Here is a 25,030-nt window from a genome sequence, read left to right on the forward strand (position 1 = left end):
TTATAAATTCTACAGCAAGCCAATTTTTAATTATACCTATCAAAATAATAATAAAATCCCAGCAGTTTCATTCAAGCTGTTTGAATCACGGAGACCATCTATGCAAATATCAACACAGCATTTGAATTTCCAGGTAACTACTGCCAATTATACATGGGGACACTTTTAAAAAGAAATTACAAGGATAATTAATCATTTTCACACACAAAGGTAACAAGGTAACATCATGCAGTGGTTTCAAAAGCCTCCTACTTTCTGCATTTCTATTCTGGTTAGTTTGTGCCAAGATTAGAAAAGCAGATTTCAATTTTAAAAGAAGGAGAGAGGAAAGTGAAAAACTTCCAGCCTTTCCTCTGCTCATTCCATGTGGGTATTATGGGATCCAAACATTAACAAGGGAATATTCTGCTGTTAAAAACAGGCTACAACAATATGGACAAGAATGTTGCACAAACATTTCCATGACTGTGCTGTCATCTACTCTGTCCAAAGGTACATTATTTGAAAATGTCCTGCAGAAACTTTTAAAAATATATAGTTCTACTGAGGGCCCTGTTAGCTTGACAAAAAAAATCATTATTTCTCTTTTTGCTGTCAGAAAGTTACAGAGGGTTTGAATTCTGTAGTAATACACTGGAAATTGTAATTACAGTGGTGGCACAAACCAACAGAGGAGGAGAGCTGGAACTTCTCCCTCTCTCCTCCTCCTGAGGACTCTGTGGCTCAGAATGACAACATCCAGCTGGGAGGAGAAAACAAGAATTTTTGTGCAAAAATAATAACATTTCAGAAAGAAATCTGCTGGTACAACACAGATTCTGCTGGTCTGCTTTTTATTTAACAGAAGCTGCAGCTGACACAGGTTCACCAGCTACCAACAGGTTTATAACCAACTTAGAAACTGAGGAATTCCAGGCAGGATCAGATCAGCACGGAAGTTCTGTCTCAGAGCTGGACACAGAGAGCCAGGGGGGAGGAAAGGAGCCCTGGGTGCTCCACTGAGGCTCCTCATTGTTTCAGAAATAGTAAGCTGTGTGAGTAACCCAGTTGGAACACTCCTCCTTGGAACGTTTCGCTGAGCTGTGAGTTGTAAAAATAGATTTGTAAGCCTCAGACTTGTCCTCGCTGTCTGCAATGGATCTCTTGGTGGTGGTGGAAGAAGCTTTATTGACTTTTCCTGGGACTGATGGATTTCCATTCTCTGAGGGGAAAAAGAAATAGAATGAAGCATGACAGCTTACAATGGATAAAGGTATTTAAATAAAGATGAAAAACAGTGTTTGAAAATTAAAATACATATATTTTTCAGCTCTCTCATAAATTTCTCCCATAACTGGACTCAACAGCTTTTAGAAATCACACTCAAAATACATTTAGAAATCTTGAGAGAGGAATTCTGTAAATCTCTTGCACTGCAATTCAGTACTGACAACATTTATTCCTCCAAGTGAAAAATGGCTCTTTGGCAACATGGAAGTCCCCAGCAGCCTGCAGCATTGTTTAGAAATCTCAGATGCCAGCAGCTGAACTTGTGCCACACTTTTCCCCAGGGAATCCCTCTGCTCCCTTTATTCTTTGCAAAGTTATGATCAACAGCAATGGTCTGCATAATTTTATATTTGCAATGGGGAAATGCCCATCCTCTGTTTCTGATACCATTTTTCTCAATGTATTTTATCTACTGCTACATAAAAATCCCTTTCTTTTTAATTACTTAATCTCCCAAGTTGCAGGATGGTATTTAAAAAAGCCAAGTCTCTGGTGCAGAGAAATGAACACAGAAACTCAAAAACCTGGGTCAAACTCAGGCACAGGGGCTCCCAGGAACTGGGTGTGCAACCCCAAATCCTCACAGAATTGTGTGTGCAACCCCAAATCCTCACAGAATTGTGTGTGCAACCCCAACAGAAACAGTTTCAAAAGGCACTTTTTCTTTTACATCCTCAGAAAAGAAAAAAACTCATTAATATTATTAGAATTATGAGGTTGCTCAAGATCCAGGAGCAATTCTCATCATCTGGGATGAAATATTTTGGAAAGTCTCTCCTGTATAAAAGCAGACAGTAGAGGGCAGGTCAGGCATTGCTGATGGAATTTCTGCTTCTCCCAGTTTATCTACAGATCATCATTCTTAGATTCTTCAAATTATTCTGATTTTTTAATGTACAGGATATAATTCTGCCCACAGAAACCTCAGACTGACCTTAAAAATGTTCCCATTCTGTTTGAAAATATCACTGTGGGGACATTAAATAGCAGAATAAATATTAAATAAAGACAAGGCACCATTCTTTGGATTTAAGGGCTGCCAAGTTTACGCAAAGCTTCAAGGCTGCTGTAGATTCATCAGTCCAGCCTAAAGTTCTATTCCAGTGCTCCCAAGGACACACAGCAGGTAAAACAGAGGAATAAAAGTTAAATAATTAGGGGTTTTTAACAAAATTAATCCAAATAAAGTGTCATAACATAGTTTTTGATTAACTGTACATCAGGAAACTGCAAATTCTCCTCCACTGCCTCACAGCCAGGAAAACACACCAAACCCATGACTGTGTAAATTAGAATCTCTAATCTCATTAAGTCAGGTTCCCAATTTAAGCAATATTAGAATGCCATAAACGAGCAAATCTGGCCCCATTTTTCACATTAGGATTAAGCACCGACCTGAACTTTTGGTGAAGATGATCTGCCTGTTTTCCCCAGAGCTGGAATTGACACAATCCTTTCCATTCTTAGCTTTTGAAGGACCTGCAGAATCTAAAAAAATTAAAAAAAAAATCCAAAAAAAAACAAACAGAAAAATGAAATCCTGACAGCTTCAAGACTCAGAAGGTGACACTGAATTTGGAGCTGTATTACCTGCAGAGGGCTCCTGCTGAGAAGCTGCTGCTGCTGCTGCTGTCTTGCCTTTCCTTGATTTCTGAAACAACACAAGCAGAAATCTGGTAACAAACAGAAAGGAGATAAAACTCCCAACTCGTATTTGAGAGACACACTATTGAATTCAGTACATTCTTATTTCTTACCCTGTAGAGCTCTTCCTTCCACATTTTTTGTATTATTTCTACATGGAAAAAATAATAATCTTGAGAAGCCTGCAGTTACATTAAAGAAAACTCTGCAGGACAAAATTGGATTTGTCTGGATTTAATATTTTGGTTTGTGTACTTTGAAAGGGGGGGGGTATGTTAATATCATTAACTAATAATCTGAAGCCACACAGCAGGACAGTAAATTGCACAACATTAATAAGACACAAATAATTGTAATCAATAAAATTTTCAATTAAAATTTCAGAAGAGTCTGGAATCTTGTATCCACTAAATTTTGTTTAGTCCACAAAACAATCCCTCCTGGGTACCTGTCAATAACTGAACTCCCCGCTGCAGGATTGCTTGGGAAGACAAGATGCAAATAGTTAATCTAAATTTTTAAAAATATATCTGTGCAGCAGATTTTCCAAATTAATTTATATTTATATAGATTAAAAACCAGAAAAATCCCCTTACTGGTTTTGATTACATAAAGATGTATCAGCCCAGTCATTAGCATTATTCTCACTGGATACATTCTGAATTGTGAACATGTTTTAAAACAGCTGCACAAAATCAAAGAAAATAAATATATTTAATTCTGTTTTCAAGCTCAGGAGAAGCCCTGCTGTGAAGCAAAGGATTAATAACACTGGAGGGAAGAAATGCCACAGCAGATGTTGCTGCAAAGCTGAGACAGGAGGGGGTGGCAGAGGATCACGGCTCTGCCTGCAAACCTGGCTCTGCTGCTGTCACATCCATGGAATTTGGGTGGGAAGGACCTTAAAGCTCATCCCAACCCTGCCCTGGGCAGGGACACCTTCCACAGAGCTTCCTCCCCAACCTGGCCTTCGGGCACCTGGAAAACCTCAGTGCAGGGGATCTCCTTTTGTTGTGGGTGGATTTCCAAAGCAAAGTCACTTCCCAGATGTTTGTAATTCTATGGATGAATAAGTTCACTGTGCATAATATAGATCAGAGAGAGATTTCAGTATGGGCACAGCGACAGCTGAGCTTGAATCATTTTTTGTTCTGGCCCCAGCTGCATCTTCCTGATGTTTTGTCTCGTGGGGATAAAGAAAAGGAGTTTGTGCTTCCTGCCCCAAACGCAGCAGGTCCACCGAGCCTGCTCAGAAGGAAGGAAGGAAGTGAGGAGGGAATCTGGATAGCAGTGCCAGGAAATGGGAATTGCTGAGCTGGAGCTGCAGGCCTCAGCTGCTGCAGGAACAGCAGAGGTTGGTTCCAGCTGCAGGGACCAGCTGGGACACCAAGGCCACCACTTGAGGCTGAGAGATTTGCAAATCCTGTCCTGTAATCCTCCGCTAACCAAACAAATCCCATTTGCATGTTCCCCCAGGGCACACAGAGCCCCAGGACCAGGGCACCGTGTCCTTTTGTGCTGTCACCCTAAAAGCCACAACAGCCCTGCACACTCAGGTACTTTGCTGTGCACAAACTGGGGGCAGCATCACCTTCCAGATAATTCAAAACTGTCTGACCCAAAGCTACAGGCCCTGTTTCTAAAGCAAACCAAGTGCAACCAGCCACTCACTCATCTGCTGAGATATGCAACAGCCTAGCAACAAATTATAAATCTGTTTTTTTCCCCAAACTTTGAACTGCCAAATACTGAGGGGAAAAAAAGAAAAAGCTCTCTGAATAGACACCATGAGATTATCACTCTTATGCCAGAAGCTACCAGACATGAGATGCAGAGACTATGAGAAACAGGAAACAGAACAGCAGGATTTTTATGGAAAACCATCCTTTTGATGTATTGCCCAGGCCCAGTGATGCTGCACTGGCACAGATGAATAAAGCCCCTGTGATGAGAAGGAATCATATGTTCCCTGACAAGTAAACAAGCATTTGTTTTAAAATAAACCGGGGAAATATTTGCATGGCAAAATCAAGGGATGAAACCTCCATCTCAAGTCTCAGATGCTGAAAGGATCAGACAGTGATTTATGTTGCTGAGACCCAGCTAAGTCTGAGCACCCTGGCCTGAGCCAGCACTAAAGGTTTGCTTGCTTTGGCATCCTCCAGGGAGTTCAGGGAAAAACAGCAGTGCTGACAAAATTCCCATATGCACAAGTGTCATTTGACAGCTCAGCAGCACAGAACAACTCCCAGCTCACAGGGCAGGAAGGTGAGCTGCAAGGATTTGATTTCCACTGCATTTCACCTGGGCAGATGGAAAAATGTAAAGGCCTCAACAGCACGGTGGGAATTAGGGGTGCAGTAATTGCTGAAGACTGTGAGAACCACAAAACATGATAAATATCCACAGTCTTACAGCACCAGCCCAGGAATGCACAGATCCCAACATCCTGTTTCTGACTGAGGCCAATAAAAGACATCTTATTTTATAAGATCAAAAAACTGATGCCATCATCAGGAACTGCCACAAGAAATACAGGGATATTGTAGCTCATTACTAGAATGGATTAATTTAAAGAAAACCCTGAAATATTGCTGCAAGAGTTCATTTTACCCATTTTGAGTGCACAAGGCACTTCCTGCTGGTCAGGAGAAAGTTTAGGATGTACAACTTCAAGATGTTATTGGCCAAATACTCATAAAAAAAACCCACTGCTTTTCAAAATAGTGTTTAAATACAACACAGCTCACGGAGTAAATTCCTCCATCTTTACAGAGATCAGCAAATCTAAGAGCAGATTCATTGCAGAAAAGAATTCTTCCAATTTGATAACAAATAATGTATAAAAATCTTACCTTTTCTAATTTACTTTTAAGTCTTCTTTCCTCCATCCTTTTCTTCAGAATTTCCACATCTTCTTTATTACCATTAAGGACAATCACATCCTCCTCTTGAAAGGGAGTGCCACACTTATGAAAGAAAAGAAAGGACTAAATTGCATTTCTATTTTTCTGTCTCCTATAAAAAACACTCTGAACCAATTCTTTTATTCATTTATGTATTTTCTGTTCACGGGGTCCTTGCTTTACTGGCACAAAGGTACTTAAAAGTATTCTTAGAACATACTCAATTTTCTGAACCCCACAGCTAAAACCCAAAAGTATTTTCTGATTTTTAATTATGAATGCATTTGATTAAGATCCTTATGCCATTCAGCTCTAGAATTTGTCTTTCAACTCAGTGAGATAAGAAACAACAACTGATGGGAGCAGCTCCTTTGCACAGAGCAGGGACAACACCAAAGGTGTTACTCCTCTACATCTGGAACAAACAGCACATTTTTCTCCTCAGCTGGGAGACAGGAAAACATGAAGGTGGGTTTTTTTACTTATTATTATATTTTTTTTAAATTTTACTGTGGGGATAAAAAGGGGTCATAAAAGCAGAATAACTCCTTACCCCAGCCTTGCTGCCTCACTGGATTGTATCACAGGGACTGCCCTTATCTGATTCATCAAACACTCCCAAGTTTCCAACTACTTTCATAAATTAATCTGGATAATGGCTGTAATGTGCTCTGTGTACTTCCACATTTGTTTCATACTTGAAGGCACAGATGTTTCCCTGTGCACATTTGCAATCATTTGATGTAGCAGCACACTCACCATGATGTTTTCTTGTCTAAGGTCTCAATTTGCTTTTTTTTTTGGTTGGTGTTTTTCTTTTTTATCTTTTTTTCTTTGGTTGGTTTTGGGATGGGTGTTTTTGGTTATTTTGTTAAATGCAGAAGCTTTCTATTAATCTGCAAGATTAATTTATAATCATGCCTCTGCCATTTTTTTCTAAAAAAACTCTTCTTTTTTCTAAACAAAGGTTTAGAAAGGTTACTCCTGTATTTGCAGTAGGAATTAAACAAATGAAAGGACATATGGGCAGGACTTTGCTCCAGTGCTGAGCACAGCTCTGGAACTAAAACTGAACCTGAACCCAAGTGGTGGGAGATTGAGAGGAGACACAGGGGTCAGGGAGAGGCACAGGACAGCAGGCAGGAAGAGGAAAGGCACACACAAGAAAAGGAAGAGTAGCCCAGATTTTCCATTTCTACTCAATGAGAAATCCCAGCCTGGTGTGATCTCACACTTGGGAGTGAGAAAGCTCCAAAATCAAGAATTTCAGTCTTCATTCTGAGGCAGGAGCTGGCAGCTGCCTTGATTCTAAAGAAGCCCCACAGATCCATTTCTAGAAGTCCCACAATTTCTTCTCTAGGGTGTTTCCTAATACAACATGTTTCAAACATATTTTGTCAGTAGACTCTATAATTTCATTAAATGTTGCATTTTAAAAGAGCAAGCAAATCCAGGTTCCCATCTGGAAAATACAAGTGGAATTGTTCAAAACTGAAAAGTATTTACAAGAAACAAGGAAATTAAGACAGTGTTCTTTCCATTCCCTGAAACAGAAAATTTTTTGCTATGACAACATTGGATTATCTCAGAGACCATACCCTTCCAAACATCTTAATGAGATAAAAAGCAGGAAGAAGTTTCAGTTTTGCAAATTCAGATGAAGGACAGATGTTCTGTCCTTCAGATTAATTAAGGTCTCGGGGCAGATGTTTGTTTTATGGTATCACGGGGTCTCCTCTGCTGTACCTTGTTTATCTTGGGCCTTTAAATACAGATGAAGGTACTTCCTGTAGTTCTTAGTACCTTGAATAGAGGACATTTCTAAATGATGTAGCTCTTATCTTTCTTAAAGTATAAAATACAGGATTTTTAAAGTAGCAATGAACCCTTAATTTAAGGTGACTTCCTGAGTTCTAGAGTTCACAGTTTCAGCTGCCTAAGACAAGAGTTGTACATTATTTATTGCTGTAAAATACATTGAGACATTATTTTTTTTAATAGCATCCAAAATGTAATTCTGTGCATGAATACTCCAGTCTTAATGTAATACAAATGAACAACAGGCAAATATATTTTCATATCTAAATGTTTACACCAGTGTTACAGTTTAATGTTTTCAGAGAAACCTAAAGGCTCTTTCCCAAATTTTACCAGTGAATTCCTGCAGTTCTCCTGAACATGACCATTACTAGGAAATGCACAATTCCCACCAGGATGTGGGACATGGATGGCCACAACCTGAGTGTCCCTCTTTCAACAGGGACATTTAGGGAGAGGATTGAACATCCTTGGACCATCTCACTGTTCATCTCCCAGCCACACGTGCTCATGTATTAAAGATTATTCTTGCCTGCCACAGTTAAGTAAAACCTGTTTTCAGAGAGTGAATTTTCCAGAGGTTTAGCCATTAAAAGTTCAGGAGTGTAAGATTTGCTGAACATGTTTTTTCACATTGTCACCCAAGCCAGACATACAATGGGTCAGAGAGTAAAGGACAACTTGGGAGCAGTGGAAATTTCCCAGCCAGTGATTCACAGAACATGAACTTTCACTCAGGAGCTGCAGCATCTACTTCCAACCCAGTCCAAGAAAAAAGCCTCAGTTTACAGAGTTTCTCTTAAAATCAGTGATAATTTTGTACCTGCCATACCTCTGCAGCTGTGCCTTAACTTTGAGGTTTTCTCTCCGTTTACTTCTGACTCACATGGTATTTTTATCAGAATGTGTCCTCCCAATCCCAGCACATTTAGGCTCAACTTTCCACTTTTTAAACCCCCTAAGAACCTTTAAAAGGCTGTGACAGCAAACACTGTGTGTGTGAAGGATGATTCAAATCCATCTGCTCCACAGCAGGTCCTGTAAAGCAAAGCACACCTTTATGGCAGCAGAAAACACGCAGGGGTTAACACCTCCTGCTTCATTTTATACAGACTTTTGTAATTTTACAGTGCTGGCTTTCTGCCCTTGTTTATTTGCTTATGTAAAAGTTACAGTTTTAAGGGCTGGGGCCTTACCCAACTTGTGGTTCCTTTATCTCATGGTTACAAACACGGCACACAGTTCTACCAAAAGTATTCATCACACACACCTCACCGTACTGCTATGAGACTCATGTTCTTGTATTTATAGCTGTGCTTTATCATTATGTCCTTCTGTTTCCTATCCATTGCCACACAATCTGTTTTTCTAGTTTTTTGTATCAGTTCCTCTTATTTTCCTGGCCTAGCAGGGCTGGACCTTTGCTTACAGAAGTGTTCAGACACAGCAGTGACACTTAAGCCTCTTCCTTACCTCCTCACCCCACCAGGGCTGGACTGTATTTTGCAGAAGTGGCAGCAGTTACATCCAAATCCTTCCTGTTTTATTTCCTTGGCTTGATCCCTGCTTTGCAGAAGTGGTTACACTGCTAAGAGGCTCTCACGTTTAATTCTATCGCTAACTCATACCTTAATTCTTCCTAATTTACGCTAAAGCGCTTTTCCCAAGCGAGGTCTGTGCTTCAAGGAGATCTTTCGCGTATTCTCTTTCCAGCTTCCAGCCACTGGAAATGCCCGGCAGCAGCAATTCCCTGCTGGAATTGTCGCCTCGGAACTGGAAAGTTTCGGCAGGCGAATAGTTAAGGGGAGGAGGAGAAGGAGGAGGAGGAGGAGGAAGAGGAGGAGGCAGGCTCCCAGTTCTCCCAGTTCTGCCGGGCTCAGCAGCCGCAGCTCGGGGGCACCGGGGGAAGGCTGGGAGGGCACAGCAGCTCCTCCGCAATATTCCCCGCAATATTCCCCGCAATATTCCCCGCAATATTCCCCGCAGCCCCAGCCCGGCTCCCAGCCCTTCCCAGGCTGCCTGCAGAAGTTCCCCGGGAGCTGCAGGCGGATTCCTGCGGGATCCAATGCTGAGCGCTGCAGGGAGCGGGATGCAAACATTCCCGATTAATGGTTAACCTGCTCCGGGATAAGGGACACGGCTCTGCTGAAGGACAATGACACCCTGCCGTTCTCTTTATTATTATTATGCTGCCGTCTCCTGGCTAACTCTGGACGAGGTAAGGCTGCATCATTTGCATCGCAGCATTCCTTTTTCCCCTATGTAAAGCGACAATTTTACTTAGAAAACACTCCAATCTATAGTAAGGTTAATATTTTTTCCCCTTCTTTACCTTGTGACGGATACACAGAAGGATGGAGGTCATTACTGCTAATTGTTTGTATTATAAAAATAACGGTATTTATGCAAATTATTTTTTTTTTTCAGCTTTGTAACTTAAGGGTTGAAATAGTTTTCATTGTATTTGTTTTAAATTACTGTGAGGTCAAATACACATAAAAAAGTAACAGGAAAATAGCAAAGATGGACACTAAAACTTCATAAATTTGCTGTATATGTATCAGTAAATTGGAACGCAGTGTTTTTAAGAATGACTTAAATAACTGGGCTTGATGGAGAAATGCTTTTACTCAATGCAACTCAAAATCCAGTAGCAGGCTTCGTGTTCTGACCCCATTTAAACAAAAAAAAAGCACTTAAAAGAATTGATTTTAACACTTTTTTAAGGATTGAATTAGTCTTGTCCTGTTTATAAAATGTCTACATTAATTCCTGCATAAATAACTTTCAAACAAAAAAACATAGCTATGAAAAAAGTTGAAATAAGTATTCAATGCTTTTTCAGCATTTTATTAGAAGATGAAGCATTCCCAAGTCATTTGTCTCACTAAATTACGAGGTCATACGAAGCAAACTTTATCTAAACTTTAATATTAGGCAAAAGCAAAGATGACAGAGAAAACAGAATGTTTAGAGGTGCAGTGATGCAGTCCCTAAATGGCAGGGAGAAACAGCAAAAAGCAAAATGAGTTGTTACTACAAAATGCGCAGCCAAGTATGTGCTAATGGGGTCTCAATTAGCTGAGCTGACATTTCACAGCCTTTTTCCAGGCATCTTCATAATTCCCCTTTCCTCTAGAGTTTACTTTGTTAATTCAGATGGAGCATTTTAGACTTACAACAATTTTCTATTAAAAGTAATATAATATCCTTAAAAGCATCCACAAAAGTGCTTGAAAACCCCTACTTTTATTTTTTTTTAATTTTTTTTTCCCAAGAATGTCACACACTACTCGCAGGAGTTTTAAAAATTCATGCAACTTCATCCTCCAGATTTAGAAAACCTGTGCACAACATAGGAAATTCTGGGTTCCAGAGACATTCTACTAACAAAAAATACCTTTCACGGCACTCTTGCATAATAAGACTCAAGGGCAGGATATTCCCAGTATTGGATTGGGTTATTATGGACATTCCCAATGGGAATCTCTTGCTCCTCAAGGAGGAAATTTGGGAGAATAATCTTTGCCAGCAGACAGGGCTGAGAGGATCCTGCTAAACCAACAAATTCCATATCCAGTGGCACTGCCAGCTGCAATTCCAGCTCGAAATCTGGTCAAACACTACCAAAAAGCCGCTGCTTTTATTCCACAATATCCCCCCGAGGCTGAAAGATGTCAAATTCAGTTCTTGCAGGCCAGGCTCCATCATTCAGCTGTCCCCCATAAACGAGTTAACACTGGAGAGGAATTGCTGCCTCTTATGGGGTGTTTGTGTGTTTTAATGCTGCCATAAAAATACAGTTTCTAGATGTCACACAGTCCAGTAGGAAAAAATCCATAGTAAACACTTAATAGCCTGAAACAGCCCCAAAGCTATTATTTGAAGGGTAATAAAAATTCAGGTGTATGAAACAAGGAGGTTACAGCTCGAACTACACTTTGCAACCTGCCCTAAATGTATTCAAGGAAAAAAAACCTGCCAAGCATCCTCATTCTGGATGGATTCAGGGAATACTCAGAGCTGGAAGGGATCCACAAAGATCACTGAGTTCAATTCCCAAATAAATGATCTGTACAGGGACTGAACCCACAATCTTGGTGTTGTTTTATATTTAATCAGGTATAAAATCGCAAATATTTTTACAGCTGCCTGCTGGTTTTAGTGTGATTCTTATATTCAGAATGAACCTTCCCTGTGACATCCCAGAGATTTCGTGACGTTAATTCAGAGGAATCTCAGTGTTCCTCCTGTTAGTTATTCCCTCAGAATAGAGATTCTGTCCGAGTCCATCTGCACAGAAATCGGTGTTTCCCCAGTTCCAGCCCCTGGGTACGTACATTATGATCCTCACAGGAACCCTCTCTGGGCTCTGGCACAGGAGGCATTTCGTTTTTAATGCAAAAATCCTGCTGTTCACCTTGCAGTGGCATCCCTGCTCTCCTGCTTTCTGCACAGCATCCAAAGGTTGACAAGGACTTGATTTGCTGCAGCTTTTTGTTCAGATGGATGGAACGTTCCCATCAAGGTTGTTTACCCAGTAAATGGATCCCTGAGGAGCTCAAAGGCAAGAACACTCTCCTGGGAGCTGATTTCCTCATGTTTTTCTTGGAGCTGCTGAAAGAACATCCCAGGAAAATGGATGAGCCCTCCACCTAACACAGAGCTCTCCTTTTGGGAATGCTCAGTGGAAAAGAGGCACCATTCCAGCATGAAATCCAGTGCTTACCAGTAAGGACCAAAGGATAAATACATTCCTTCCCAACAGCCCAATAAAATCTCAAAAAGGTGGGAATATGGAGGATCCCTTCCCTCGGTTCAATCTGTGTTCTTAATGCTTTTTGAATTTTATGTCTCATTGCTGCTTTAACTACAATGCCCTCTTTATTTTCAAGCTTTTAAGGGAGGTGCTGATTTTTTATTAAAAAGAAATATTTTCCACTTCTTTCTAATGAAAACCTTGAGCTTCCCAACCACAGCAGCATTCCTCTAATGAAACTACCTTTATAAAAATCTATTTTTCTCCGTTCCTGTGTAAAGCCAAATACTTAATGATTTTGACAGCTGCAAAGTGTAAAATATTTCAAGGTGAAATTCAAATTTTGTTTAAAACAATCACTGACTAAAAGAAGAGAAAATTAATTACCTTTAAAATAAAATTTAAATCTTAAAAAATTTAACTGTTAAGCTAAACATTGGTATTTTTCTCTAGGAATTTTGATACCAAGTGCTTCAAGGATAAAGACTTCATGTAATTGCTGCAGGATTCAGGACTGGCTGCACTCTCATTCCTCTGAGTGTTCAACAAGGTAAGGAAAAAACCAAAATGGAAAAACTCCTGTGCTAATACTGCTGTAAATTAGTTATCTCAGAATGCCAATACTGGCACATGGGTCCTTATTACCTCAGGGTATGCACAAGTACCAAAAATAAGAAATGAGTGTTGTCCCCTTGTTCAGTTTCCCAAAGTACAAATACAAAGATGTCAGAGGAAAAAAAAAATAAAATGTCAGAGTCAGAAACATTTGCTGACTTTATAAGGATAAAACCCAGAGTATTTTGTGGATTACGTTTTAGTCTCTTCCTTCTGTTTATTTAATAAATTTTCTGTTGATTTAATTTACTGAATTCTGATCCTCTGGCAGAACTTCAAGTTTCCCAGGCCTTGAGGAAATCTCAGCAGCAGCTGCTCCTCAGCACTCAGAGCTCGCTTCTTCCCTGGGGCCCTGGGCTCACCCAGCACCTCTGAGCGCAGGAAACTCCCACCTGAGGAGCTGAGCCCCCCCTTGGTCAAGCAGTGAAGAATTCAAAGCCATTTTGGGTTCTTTTGGAGATCATTTTGTCCTGGAAATGCAGAATTCCTGCCTCACGGCTCTGCATTCCCAGGGGCTGAGTGCTCTCAGTATGGGCACACTCGGTTCCTCCTGGTAGTAAACCAAACATTTATAAATGCAGCACTAACAAGGTGTCTATTTAAAAAAAAAGAAACAGAAAAATTCTCTCCCTCTATCTCACTTTTCCTTTCAGATGATCTGAATGTTTAATTGGACTATGATAAGAAGACAGGATCTGGAAATAAAAGATGAACCCACTTCATGCAAAGAAATCAAAATTTTTAGTGTGTGTTGCTGTCTGTATGTTCATCTACACCTTCATCTACCTAAAGGTTCCACTTTATGACGAGTCAAATGACCAAAAATTCCGTGGCAGAAGAGCAGAGTGTGGTTTTTACCCGGATGAAATTTGCTCAGCTCTTTTTGTGGGGAAACCTGCAGCCTCTAAAATTGGAAACTTTTGTCAGAAGTCCTACCAGCCCAAAGCCCTCAGCTGCATTCAGAGTTCCTGCAGCTGCTCCACAGTCCTGAAGACTCTACATTTTATCACCAGACCGCTGTCAGAGGAAGAAGGAAATTTCTCCTTGGCGTACATTATTACAATTCACAAGGAGCTGGAAATGTTTGTGAGGCTGCTAAGAGCTATTTATATGCCTCAGAATATTTACTGCATCCACATTGATGAAAAGTCACCCAGAGATTATAAAACTGCTGTACAGAACATCGTTAACTGCTTTGAAAATATTTTTATTTCCTCCAAAAGAGAACACGTTGTTTATGCAGGGTTTTCAAGATTACAAGCTGATATAAATTGCATGAGAGACCTCGTTAACTCCAAAGTTCAGTGGAATTATGTTATTAATCTGTGTGGTCAAGATTACCCCCTGAAAACAAATAAAGAAATCATACAATACATAAAAAGTAAGTGGAATGGGAAAAACATCACTCCTGGGATAGTGCAACCCCTTCATGTGAAACACAGGACAGAGGTCAGCTACAGGGAGTACGTCCATTCTGGGGTGCCCTACGTGTACCCAGCAAAGATCAGGAAAGCTCAGCCTCCACATAACCTCACCATCTATTTTGGCAGTGCCTATTACATCCTCACTAAGGACTTTGTGGAGTTCACGCTGAGCGATGCCCGCGCCAAAGCTCTGCTGGAGTGGTCGAGGGACACCTACAGCCCTGATGAGCACTACTGGGTCACCCTCAATCGTTTACCTGGTAAGAGTTTGGCATTTCTGCCCCAAAAAACCCCAGCAGAGCAGGGCTCAGGCAGGGAGAGGCTTTGAGCTCCAGCTCGGAGCTGAACAGCTCTGAATTGCAGAAATAAAGTCATTTCTTCAGCTTTGGTGCTGCCCTTTTGTAAAGTCACTTCTGGTGGCTGAGAAACAAAGCTTGCCTGTAGGAAATTGCTACTTCAGTGCAGACCAGGAGTTAGAAAAATTCTGGTTAAAAAAAGTGTTTTGCTGCATGAAAGCTTTTGCTCTCAAGGAATAAAATAAAAAAAAACAATAATACTGAGAATATCTGTTCTTATGACATAAATATCTGCAAATAAACACTTAATGTGACTGCAGTTAAGAACAGTCCAGCAGTGAAAATTTTCCCTGTATTAAGTAGAAAAGAATTTTATCAGAGCCTTTTGTTTTTAAAGATGCTCCAGGGGCTACACCCAATGCAGGCTGGCAAGGAGACCTAAGAGCCATTAAATGGAAAGATCAAGAAGGACTCTCACACAAAGGCTGCAAAGGTAACGTGAATTTTGATCATGAACTTAAATTTGATTCACTGAGGAGCATTAATTGGTGATTATGTATTATTTAAACCAGCTATTTAATGTGCCTCAGTGGTCATATATAATTTATTTTGGAAGTATGAAATAAAACAAGGCACCCTATAAATTACTGCACTATATCCAATTAAAGGGATTTTGAGATATATGTTACATTAATATATTAGTTAGGTATTTTATCTATTTTGAGATGAGCACAGTATCCATGCATTGACAACCCTTCTATCAGCCCCTAATTAGCAATGCACTAATTTGACTGATCAGTTCTCAGTGGAGGGGCTTTACCTGGATGTTTGTCAGGTACTTCCATCAACATTGGGTTCAACCCCTTCAATTTGAACAATACAAAAGAACATTGCTGAGCACATGGAAAGCATGCAGAAATAATTAAAATCTCCAAGTGTGCAAGCTGAGCCCAGGTGTGATTGAGCAGGGAATCCCAGCAGGAGATGAGAACATCTGATGCCCAACCACAACATTTTATTAATCAGAGTAACATGGCAAGGAAGCAGCTGGAGGTAACAAACATCTGTTTCCGTAAAACATAAACCCAAACCCTCGTCTTTAGAATATTCTAGCATTATCCTCCAGCTCCATTTCTATGCAGAAATGAAAAGGTGAAAAGCGATTTTTAAAAGAGCTTCCCTTCATGTTCCTGCTGCTGCCACACCTCTCCAATCTGTCCCTGCAGGTCATTATGTCAGAGACATCTGCATTTACGGTCTGGGGGACCTGCAGTGGATTATTGAGTCCCCTCATCTGTTTGCCAACAAGTTTGAGGCTGCTGGGAACCCGCTGGCGCTGGAGTGCCTGGAGAGGCGGCTGCGGCTCAAGGTGCTGCGCCAGGCTCAGGTGCCCATCGAGCAGCACTGGCGCCTGCAGGAGCGCAGCCACTTCAACATGCAGCTGGACGTGTGAGCTCAGCCTTCTCCTCGCAAAGCTGCAGCATCCTGGCACAGAAAAATGACATTTACAGCCATGGGCTTCACTCTGTGCATCGAGGGGAAAGCACAAGCCCGTACTCCCTAAATAATCGCGTTTTATTTATTCCGGCAGCGAGGGGTTAATTCCCAAAGAATGTCTGAATCTCTGCTGAAGACAAGGGGGGAAGTTCATAATCCATTAAGTGACTTATTTAGCTGGAAAAGTCAATATTCCTCATGTTCACAGCCAAAGCATGACTAACTGGCATGAAAATAATAAAATGGAAGCAGTGACTGAACAAAGATAAAGTATGAAGAAATAACAAATTAAAGTCATGACCACTGAATGTCTCAGGAAACATTCTGAGTAATGAAGTTGATGCTAAAATTTCAGAGCTTGTACGTAAGTGACGAGCAGTTTGTGACACAGCTCATGCCACTGGGGGATGTGGGTTTGTTTTTATTTCCCAGGGCCAGCTGCATCCCTAATTTCATTTTGTAGCATGGCAACACCACTGCGGCCCTTCCCAGGCTTTGCTCCTAATAACAGAAGGATCCTGCAACACGTTTACCCCCAAGTCTCTGCTCTGAGTCTCTGCAGGAGTTTAGGTAAAGGATACAGGGAAAATTTGAAGGCAGGGATTACAGGAAAACTGAACAAAAACCCATTTTTCAAACATTTTTCTCTCCCAGTGTACCTGACTGAGAGAAGCAAAGAGCCTGCAGCAAGTGCAGTAACACCTGGCAGGAATCAGGATGATTCACTTGATTAAAAACTGCAAATTAAAAATTAAATAAACAATTAAAAAAAATTAAAAGGAGCAATTTCAGTGTAATCTTCAATATGTACCCAAAACATCCCATTTTTTTAAAGAAAACTGGCTACAGATAGAGCCTATTCCCAAAAAAATCGAACCAACAACAGGACATAAAAGTTTCTTGTTAACTTATTCCCAGGTTGCTGGAACTTTACTCCTCATTTTCCCACACAAGTTTATTGGAAACATCATTTCTTGCAAATGAACTTTCACCTAAAGAAAGGCCATCTGGTCACTATTTATTTACAAACTCAACACAAATGCATGTCCTCAGTTTCATGGATAATCCAGGACTTATCTTGTGGTTAAATATTGCTGGACATACTTTTTTTTTATGGAGGGAAATAAAGCTAAAAAAGAAAAGGAAAATAAAAGCCAGGCACATGTTCACGCTGAGCTTGTTGAGAGTCTCTCTCCAAAACATTACTGAAGCTCATGGGTCTCTGGAATGGATTAATCATAGCAATATTCATAATTAATTTCTCTCCAGTCCACTGTCGGGCAGTGCCAGTGTTTATCCACTCCATGATGTCTTTTAGAACGGGAATGGAACGCTCCTTATTGCCATCATTGCAACAAATCCGGTCTCCAGCCTTCACCCCTGGCACCACCACACAGAACAATTGTGAATCACTTCCAAATTGAATTAAAATGAAAAATTCAACAGCCAGGCACTACACATCATGGACTCCTTTCTCAGAAATTGAACCAGGCCAAAAACCTGCACAAAAAGGCCTCTGAAAATACAGTTTTTGTATGACTTGACCCATGTCAACTTTGCATCCTTTGCTTAAAGGATTTTGTATTTGAAAGAAAATTTTAGGAAAATCATCACTAAACCATTCTGAAGTAGTAAAAAATAACATTCAATTCATTATTGTGATTACCATGACCACATCATCTCCTTGAAACACCCATGAAAATCCTTCATGGATTCTGTGTTATTATGTTAACAGTTAATCAATCACAAGTTTCAGACCTTAGTAAATATTTGTTAATTTTGGTGTCCTAAGAGCAGAAAGGGCCAAAGTGACCCTGGTTCCAGGAACCACTGCTGCACACACAGCTCTGGATCTGACTGTCACAGGCATAAATTCTGTTCCAAAAAGCTTCATATCTAAATTAAACATGGGGTTGTGTTTGATATGGCACAGAGCTAAATAGTTAGGGCACTGCTTCAAGTCTGTGTTTAGTTGACTCTGAAAACAAGTCCAAATCAAACTCTGAAGTGATCCAAGAAAGTACATTTTACATGTAATCTTGTCCTTAACTTTCAAAGTGACTCCCAGAAGGACTTCCAGCACCAATTCCATAACATCTCCACACCACTTCTAGCATATTCAGAGAGTCAGCTCCCAAATTAAAGCATCATTTCTATCAAATAGCAGACTTCAATTAGCAGACACCAAAAACTGCCCATGCAAGAACCTGCAAGCCAGTTGGAACAGAAATTCCACAATACTCGGGCACACCAAAATCCACAGACCTACACTGCTCCCCACAGACTTGGAACCTCCAACATCCCATGGGATACACAAACAGGGAGAAGAGACAGTCTTGCTTGTTCTTTTAATTTTAGGCTGTTGGAGAATTAAACACCTTGCTCCAAAGTGCAAGTTTTAAACTGGCGGATTCCATCACAGGGAATTCCTCCTGAGGAACAGGAGGCAGCAGAGCTGCTGCTACAGATTCCTCATCTGGAAGCGAAGTTATTTCTCTGCCTGCTGACTGAAATGTGACTAAGTCACATTTTAGCATGTGACAGTGTTGAGAGTTTAAATTTTCCCTTCTTACTGATCAAAATTTGGCTCAAGCCAAATCCATTTCTGTGGAAGAATGTATTACAAGATGCATTTGCACTCCTAAGTTGCTCTGTTTCAGACAAAAGCTCTTTTCCAACTCTTTTAAGTCTAAGTAGAAGCTACAAAATTTGTCCCCAGCACTTCATCTGCCAAGCCTGCTCTCCACCTTAAACCAGCACTAAAAAATTCTCACTGCTCTTTCAACAAACCTTTGAAAGCCAAGAAGTTTTATATTTTAGCAAGACAGTTGAAAGCATTTACCCTGCAGGCAGTGAGAGACAATCTCTCTCTCTCTCTCAATGCTGCTCCAGTGGCTGACTGGTCCCTTGGATAAAATTCTATATAACATATTCTAAATAACATTAATTTGAACGTTATTCTTTAAAGTGAACCCTTCAAAGTGCTACTTAAGATGTGAAGAAAGAACAGCTTATTTTCAAGGTAAAGCACTTAAAGAATGGCCTCACACACTAATTACAGTTGCTAATGGGCTCCCACCCCTGACAGAGCCTCTCCCATTCCTGTGCCTTTCCCGGTACCAATCCAGTCTGACTATTCCAGGAAAGCAGGTAAGTGCATGTATTTTATACTGTCAGCTCTTCATCTGAAGTTTCTTTGAGGCAAAAGAAAGAACTCTGAGAGAAAGTTTGGTTCCTCTTCCCTAGACCCCTTCAAACCCAGGACTTTGGCAAGTGCTGTCAAGAAAAACAAAGGAATGCTCAATCCTCCGTCATCCTGGTGTTTCCCATTTCCCTGAATCAGACAGAACCTGCACATGCATCTTGGTTTTTCCTAAACACTTCTTTGGTGACCTGCACACCACTGGGCAAATGGATTTCTCTGTTTCTTGTGAGATGCCAAAGTAAAAACTGAGCTCAGAACTGAGCAGTGAGAGGTCTGGATATTCCCTGGGGAGTATTTTCAGTGCATCATTACAGCATCTCTTTCCAAATTCCTGTGGGAAATCACTGCTGGGTACAGGGAGCAGAGTGGGGGCTCACAGGCAAAGGACACACCCAGGACAGAGCTCTCCTGAATCCCACACTTGTGGGGATGGGAATGGCCCAGAGCTCCACACTGACATTTCTCCACTTTGGCAGCCACTGCAGAGCTCTGGGATGAGGTGAAACCACAGATTCTGCTGGCTGAGAACTGAAGAGCCCCAAGACAAGACAGGATCATCCTTTCTGAGCCTTCCTCATGTCACTCTGCAAAGTCACACAGCACACACAGGTGGGATGGCACAGGCCAAACACACAAGGTGGCAAGGTCAGGAAAATGCTGTGGCTCACGGGGGTCTCACAGAGAGGATTTTGCTTCAAAATTATTTTAATTCCTAAAACACAATAATTAGCACCAGCAGAAACACGTTTGAGACAGCCCACAACATTCAAATGTTCTGTACTTTGACATTTTTTGCATTAGCAAAATTAGAGGACTCTATTCATTAATAAAAGATTCCAATCTGAGCATAGGCAATGCACAATACTTCATTGTTTTCTTCTTCTTCACTCATTTATTTTCCTGTATGTCCCATTGGTGCAGAAATGCAGAATGTGCTGCTAATTAGTGCTTTGGACATAACAAACTGAGATACCACAAAGCACAGCAGCCACTTCCCTCTGCTCCTGTTTAGAAGAGTTCTACTCCCCTTCTTGATTCTGAAGGGGAACAGCATCAGAATGCACCCAAAAATCTGTCAAATCCCTCTGACCTTTATGAGTGTTCTCTCAGCTGGTTACCATTGTCTTGGTGCATCAAAATCCAATCATGACAGGATGAGAGACTAAATATTATATTCATTTAATTATTTCTAGAAGAATCTTTCTGAGTATTGTGAAGAATTTCCAGCTGCATGCTAAATACTCATTACTGACCAAAAAAAATCCAGGGAAATATATGTGGGATTCGTTTGGTTTTTATAAGATTATCAGACTGGCCAAATCATGGACAAAACATCTCATTCCTGCATTTTATGCTTTGGTTACACCCATCCATCAACAAAAATTTAGATGCAAAAAACCCTCATTAAAAATAAATTAGTATCTGCCAAGAGGAAACAAAGCCATTAGGACAGAACAAAATGAGCACTGAAAGGAGCAATATGAGATTAAACCTTACAATATCCAACAATTTACCAAGACAAAAGTTTTTCCTTCCCAGGTCTTCTTTAATATAAATATACTCCACATTAAATATCCAATTTTATCCAGTAGCAGGGTGTTCACAGAAATTAAATAACCACCTAAGCGTGGCAACTCTCACCACAAATCTTGCTGATAATGAAAGCAGTGATAGGAAAAAAAGGGATTTGCTCATTTTATAATTGTCCTTAGCTATAAAAAAAGCCTGTACAAGGAGAACAGCAATGTGAAACAAAGTCAGTATTTTCTACAAGAATTCATGGAACTGCTGAGAATTCTACAAAGGTGGCCCCACACAAAAATTTAAAAAAAGCAACACCCAATGTCCTTCAAAAATACAGGGGTCAAAACATAACCTGAAAATACAACCAGTTTAAACACAGAACAGATGCTGATAAAAACACAAGCCATGTGCATTCAGGAAGATAAAATTACCAATCAAACAAAACCTCCAAAACCAAACCAATCACCCTTTTAGAAACTGAAATTAGTACCAAATATTGGGGGGAAAAAAAGGAGATTCCAAAGTAGTTACTGCAAAATCAAACTGAGAACAAAAATATTCATTTTTGTAATTATTTAGAATCACTTTTTAATAAAGAAAGGCCATGAAGAAAAAGTGAGGCCTTCATAGAACAGAACTTTTACAAGTTTCATTTCAATTTGCATATCCAGATTAAAAACTCCCTTTTGAGAGGAGTGAATGCAGTTGTATAAATACACACATGGCCCAGCTGCTTCTACAGCAGGTAAAACTCACCTTGTGACAAACTTCTGCTTTAATTTCTTTGAGGGCACGCTCAGAGAACACACAGCCACAGTTTCTCAGGAAGCAGAACCTTTAAAGGAAAGACAACACACAGTAATTTTAAATAAACTAAGAGAGATCTGTGCAGTGCTGGCAGGTCACAGCCCACCTTCTCCTCAAGTTTTTGCACCTAATCAAACTATCAGCATATTTAAATAGGTAATTAATTTAGTATTAATGCACACAATGTAAGAATTGAATGAAAAATACTGGGTATATTAAACCACAATAGATATTCTGTTTTTTTATCTTGAGTGTCTCCTGGTTAATCCCTCCCTGCAAGAAGAAATTCTTCACAACCATGAAGCCGTGAACTCCTCCTCCCTCAGGTGCCAAAGAAGTTGCTGCTCTGCCCAACCCAGGCTGTGAGGAAATTCCTTGCCCCAGAGCAATAAAACACAGATGTATTGCAGGGCTGGAACAGAGAATCCATCTCCAGTCTGATCCTAACACAGGCAGAGGTGGAATGGAGCATCTCTCCTATGAGGAAAGGCTGGGAGAGCTGGGATTGCTCAGCCTGGAGAAGCTTTGGGGTGAGCTCATTGAGCCCTGAAGGACCTACAGGAAAGGTGGAGAGAGTTGGGACAAGGGATGGAGGGACAGGACACAGGGAATGGCTCCCAGTGCCAGAGGGCAGGGCTGGATGGGATATTGGGCAGGAATTGTTCCCTGGCAGGGTGGGGAGGGCTGGCTCAGGTGCCCAGAGCAGCTGGGGCTGCCCCTGGATCCCTGGCAGTGCCCAAGGCCGGGCTGGATGGGGCTCAGAGCAGCCTGGGACAGTGGAGCTGTCCCTGCCACGGCAGGGGTGGCACTGGAGGAGCTTTAAGGTCCCTTCCAACCCAAACCAATTCATGATTCCAACTGCTTGATGTGACTGAAAGGGAGGTCACATCCCATCTCCTGTGCTTCAGCCCCCAAACAACATTTAGTCAGTTTTTTTTCCTGCCAATGTTACCTTCTACATCTAAATTTATTCAGGAAAAGGTAAACTTTCATCTTTCCTCTTGACTATAACATGAAAGGACACCCAGAAGCCTCTTCAACTCTGAAAGCTCAAGCTTGAAAGCTGAAAGCCAGACAGGTACTCCCCACCAAGGCCTGGGTTAGCACATGATTTACATTTTGCATTCAGTTTTCCCTGCTCTGAGCCCACTTTTCCAGCCCTGAGCACTGACCTGTGCCTCCCGTTCATCTCCAGCCCCACCACGGGGCAGATGAAGCGTGCAGACTGCAGGTCATCGTACTTGTCCCCCTTGATGCTCTCCTTGTCCCCACACCAGGCTGGGTTATCCACCAGCTGCAGTTCTGTCACATTCTGGAAAATAAAAATGCAGACCTTAAGCTTTTTTTTTTTCCCCATGATAACAATCCTTGGTATTGTTTTCATCATGTTTTGTATTTAAACACTTTGACACACTTTAATCACACTTTTTAACACTTTAATCCAGGGAGCACCAGCAAATGGAGATTTTACAGCATGATCCATGAATTTAACATTTTAACTTCTCATATTAAACACAACATGTTTACCTTAATGCTCTTGATATGGGATGCAGATTCCATGGGGGTTTTATCAGGGGATTTGTCCAACAAATATTCAATGATGGCATCTTTGTTGTACAGCCTGAAACATAAAAATCCAAGTGATTACATTGGGTTGCCATCATGTTTTGTATTTATAATTTATTTTTACTCCTGAGGTGTCCATGGAAACGTTCCCACCTGCCCAGCTCACAGGCCACGATGGGCCGACACAGCTTCTCCTGGCTCAGGGCACAGTAGAACCACCTGGCCACCAATTCAGCAACTTTGTCAACCTGGAGGGATAAAAACTCTCATTATTTAAAAATATTTGTAAATTATTTAAGTGTAAAATCAGCTCACACTCGAAGCATTCAGCAAAGCCCCAGGTATCTCACCAAACCTGCCTTGTGCAGTCCAAGTTAATTCATAAAATAACTTCAGTGAAGGTTTTTGGGAAAATTCTAGATCAGTTCTCCAAACCTCCCTGGGCAGTTCCAAGGCCTGAGCTCCCTTTCCATGGGGAAATTCCTGCTGCTGTCCCCCCTCAGCCTCCCCTGGCCCAGCCTGAGGCCGTTCCCTCTCCTCCTGTCCCTGTTCCCTGGGAGCAGAGCCCGACCCCCCGGCTGTCCCCTCCTGCCAGGGACTTGTGCAGAGCCAGAAATTCCCCCTGATCCCCCTTTGCTCCAGGCTGAGCCCCTTCCCAGCTCCCTCAGGAATTCTCCAGCCCCTTTCCAGCTCCCTCAGGAATTCTCCAGCCCCTTCCCAGCTCCCTCAGGAATTCTCCAGCCCCTTTCCAGCTCTGTTCCCTGCCCTGGACACGCTCCAGCCCCTCCAGGTCCCTCTTGTGAGGACCCAGAATGGGTCACAGCTTCCCCAAGCTCCCTCAGCACAGGGGACACTCTCTGGCCCTGCTGCCACAGCACGGCTGGCACGGGCCGGATGCCGATGGCCTCCTGTCGCCCTGGGCTCCTGTCCCGCTGCCCCCGCCACCCGCTCCATCCCCAGCCCCTCCTCCCGCACCGCTCCGGGGGCCGCTGTGACCCCAGTGCAGGGCCCGGCCCTTGGCCTTGTTGAACTTCATGTCCAGCTTCCTCCACAAGACACAGAACCCCGCCCTGCAGCCGCCCCCAGCGCCACCAAACACACAGGGCCCGCGGGCCGCTGCAGCGCCAAGAGCGCCATGTCCGGCTCGCAACAGGGCAGGCCGGGACGGGCAGGGCCGGGCCCTCCTCTTCCCGCAGCCCCCAACGCATCACGGAGCCCCCTCCGGACCTTCTCGACTTTGCGGGGCCCCTTGACCAGCTCGTGCCGCTTGGGGATGGTGCCGCCATCGCATCCCATCGCGCTTCCGGGTTCTTCTTCCCGGCGCACTTCCGAGTACGCCAAGACACTTCCGGCGTACTCCGATGACGTTACCTAGCAACGATCACTTAGCAGCGCTCGTTGTTGCTTAGCAACGGGCGGCTTGGGGCGTGGTCACTGGCGGCGGGGCGGGGAGGAGCGAGCGAGCCCATCGCGCCGGGACCGGGGGTGCCAGGAACGTACCAACTCAGCGCCGGGGGGGGGGTTCCCTGCGCCGTTCCCGCCCCTTTCCCGCAGGTTTCTCCCTTATTTTTATGAGGAAATGCCCCGGGACACCGATTTTGGGAGGATTTATGGCCAAAGGAGGCGCTCCCGAGGCGGTTCGGGCTGGCGGGGGGGCTGAGGAGGCGCGTCCCTCCCTCAGCAGTGTCCCGGACACGGGT

At 42.2% G+C, this 25,030-nt stretch overlaps 2 protein-coding genes across 3 annotated transcripts; one reads left to right on the forward strand and one right to left on the reverse strand.

The window, feature by feature from the left end:
• On the reverse strand, positions 1–24,668 carry RTF2 (replication termination factor 2). Its single transcript, XM_005524855.3, has 9 exons — positions 24,558–24,668; positions 23,484–23,578; positions 23,292–23,385; positions 22,937–23,076; positions 21,714–21,792; positions 5,769–5,882; positions 2,860–2,920; positions 2,665–2,757; positions 1–1,201 (listed from the first exon to the last, which is right to left on the reverse strand). The coding sequence occupies exons 1-9, from the start codon at positions 24,624–24,626 to the stop codon at positions 1,017–1,019; spliced, it is 930 nt and encodes a 309-aa protein (XP_005524912.1). The 5' UTR covers positions 24,627–24,668; the 3' UTR covers positions 1–1,016.
• On the forward strand, positions 9,268–17,395 carry LOC102106561 (putative beta-1,3-galactosyl-O-glycosyl-glycoprotein beta-1,6-N-acetylglucosaminyltransferase 7). Of its 2 annotated transcripts, none has more exons than XM_005524854.3 (6): positions 9,268–9,855; positions 12,065–12,425; positions 12,850–12,946; positions 13,665–14,695; positions 15,129–15,224; positions 15,958–17,395. In XM_005524854.3, the coding sequence occupies exons 4-6, from the start codon at positions 13,720–13,722 to the stop codon at positions 16,182–16,184; spliced, it is 1,299 nt and encodes a 432-aa protein (XP_005524911.1). In that variant the 5' UTR covers positions 9,268–9,855; positions 12,065–12,425; positions 12,850–12,946; positions 13,665–13,719; the 3' UTR covers positions 16,185–17,395. The 2 variants fall into 2 exon arrangements, with proteins under 2 accessions (XP_005524911.1, XP_014109644.1); XM_014254169.2 differs by having other exon boundaries at positions 12,065–12,368.
• Positions 24,669–25,030: the final 362 nt, after the last annotated feature.

The sequence above is a fragment of the Pseudopodoces humilis genome, chromosome 19, assembly GCF_049639895.1.
Source record: "Pseudopodoces humilis isolate 2021_Gansu_Grassland_sample_001 chromosome 19, ASM4963989v1, whole genome shotgun sequence".
Taxonomy (NCBI): Eukaryota; Metazoa; Chordata; class Aves; order Passeriformes; family Paridae; genus Pseudopodoces; species Pseudopodoces humilis.

Bases quoted from the DNA above. Each gene is read 5' to 3' on its own strand.
- LOC102106561 (XM_005524854.3), top strand. From the start codon at position 13,720: ATGAACCCACTTCATGCAAAGAAATCAAAATTTTTAGTGTGTGTTGCT. The intron at 14,696-15,128 runs GTAAGAGTTTGG...TTGTTTTTAAAG, and splicing joins CACCCTCAATCGTTTACCTG to ATGCTCCAGGGGCTACACCC. The intron at 15,225-15,957 runs GTAACGTGAATT...CTGTCCCTGCAG, and splicing joins CTCACACAAAGGCTGCAAAG to GTCATTATGTCAGAGACATC.
- RTF2 (XM_005524855.3), bottom strand. From the start codon at position 24,626: ATGGGATGCGATGGCGGCACCATCCCCAAGCGGCACGAGCTGGTCAAG. The intron at 23,386-23,483 runs GTGGGAACGTTT...TTTATGTTTCAG, and splicing joins GTGGCCTGTGAGCTGGGCAG to GCTGTACAACAAAGATGCCA. The intron at 23,077-23,291 runs GTAAACATGTTG...TTTATTTTCCAG, and splicing joins CCCATATCAAGAGCATTAAG to AATGTGACAGAACTGCAGCT.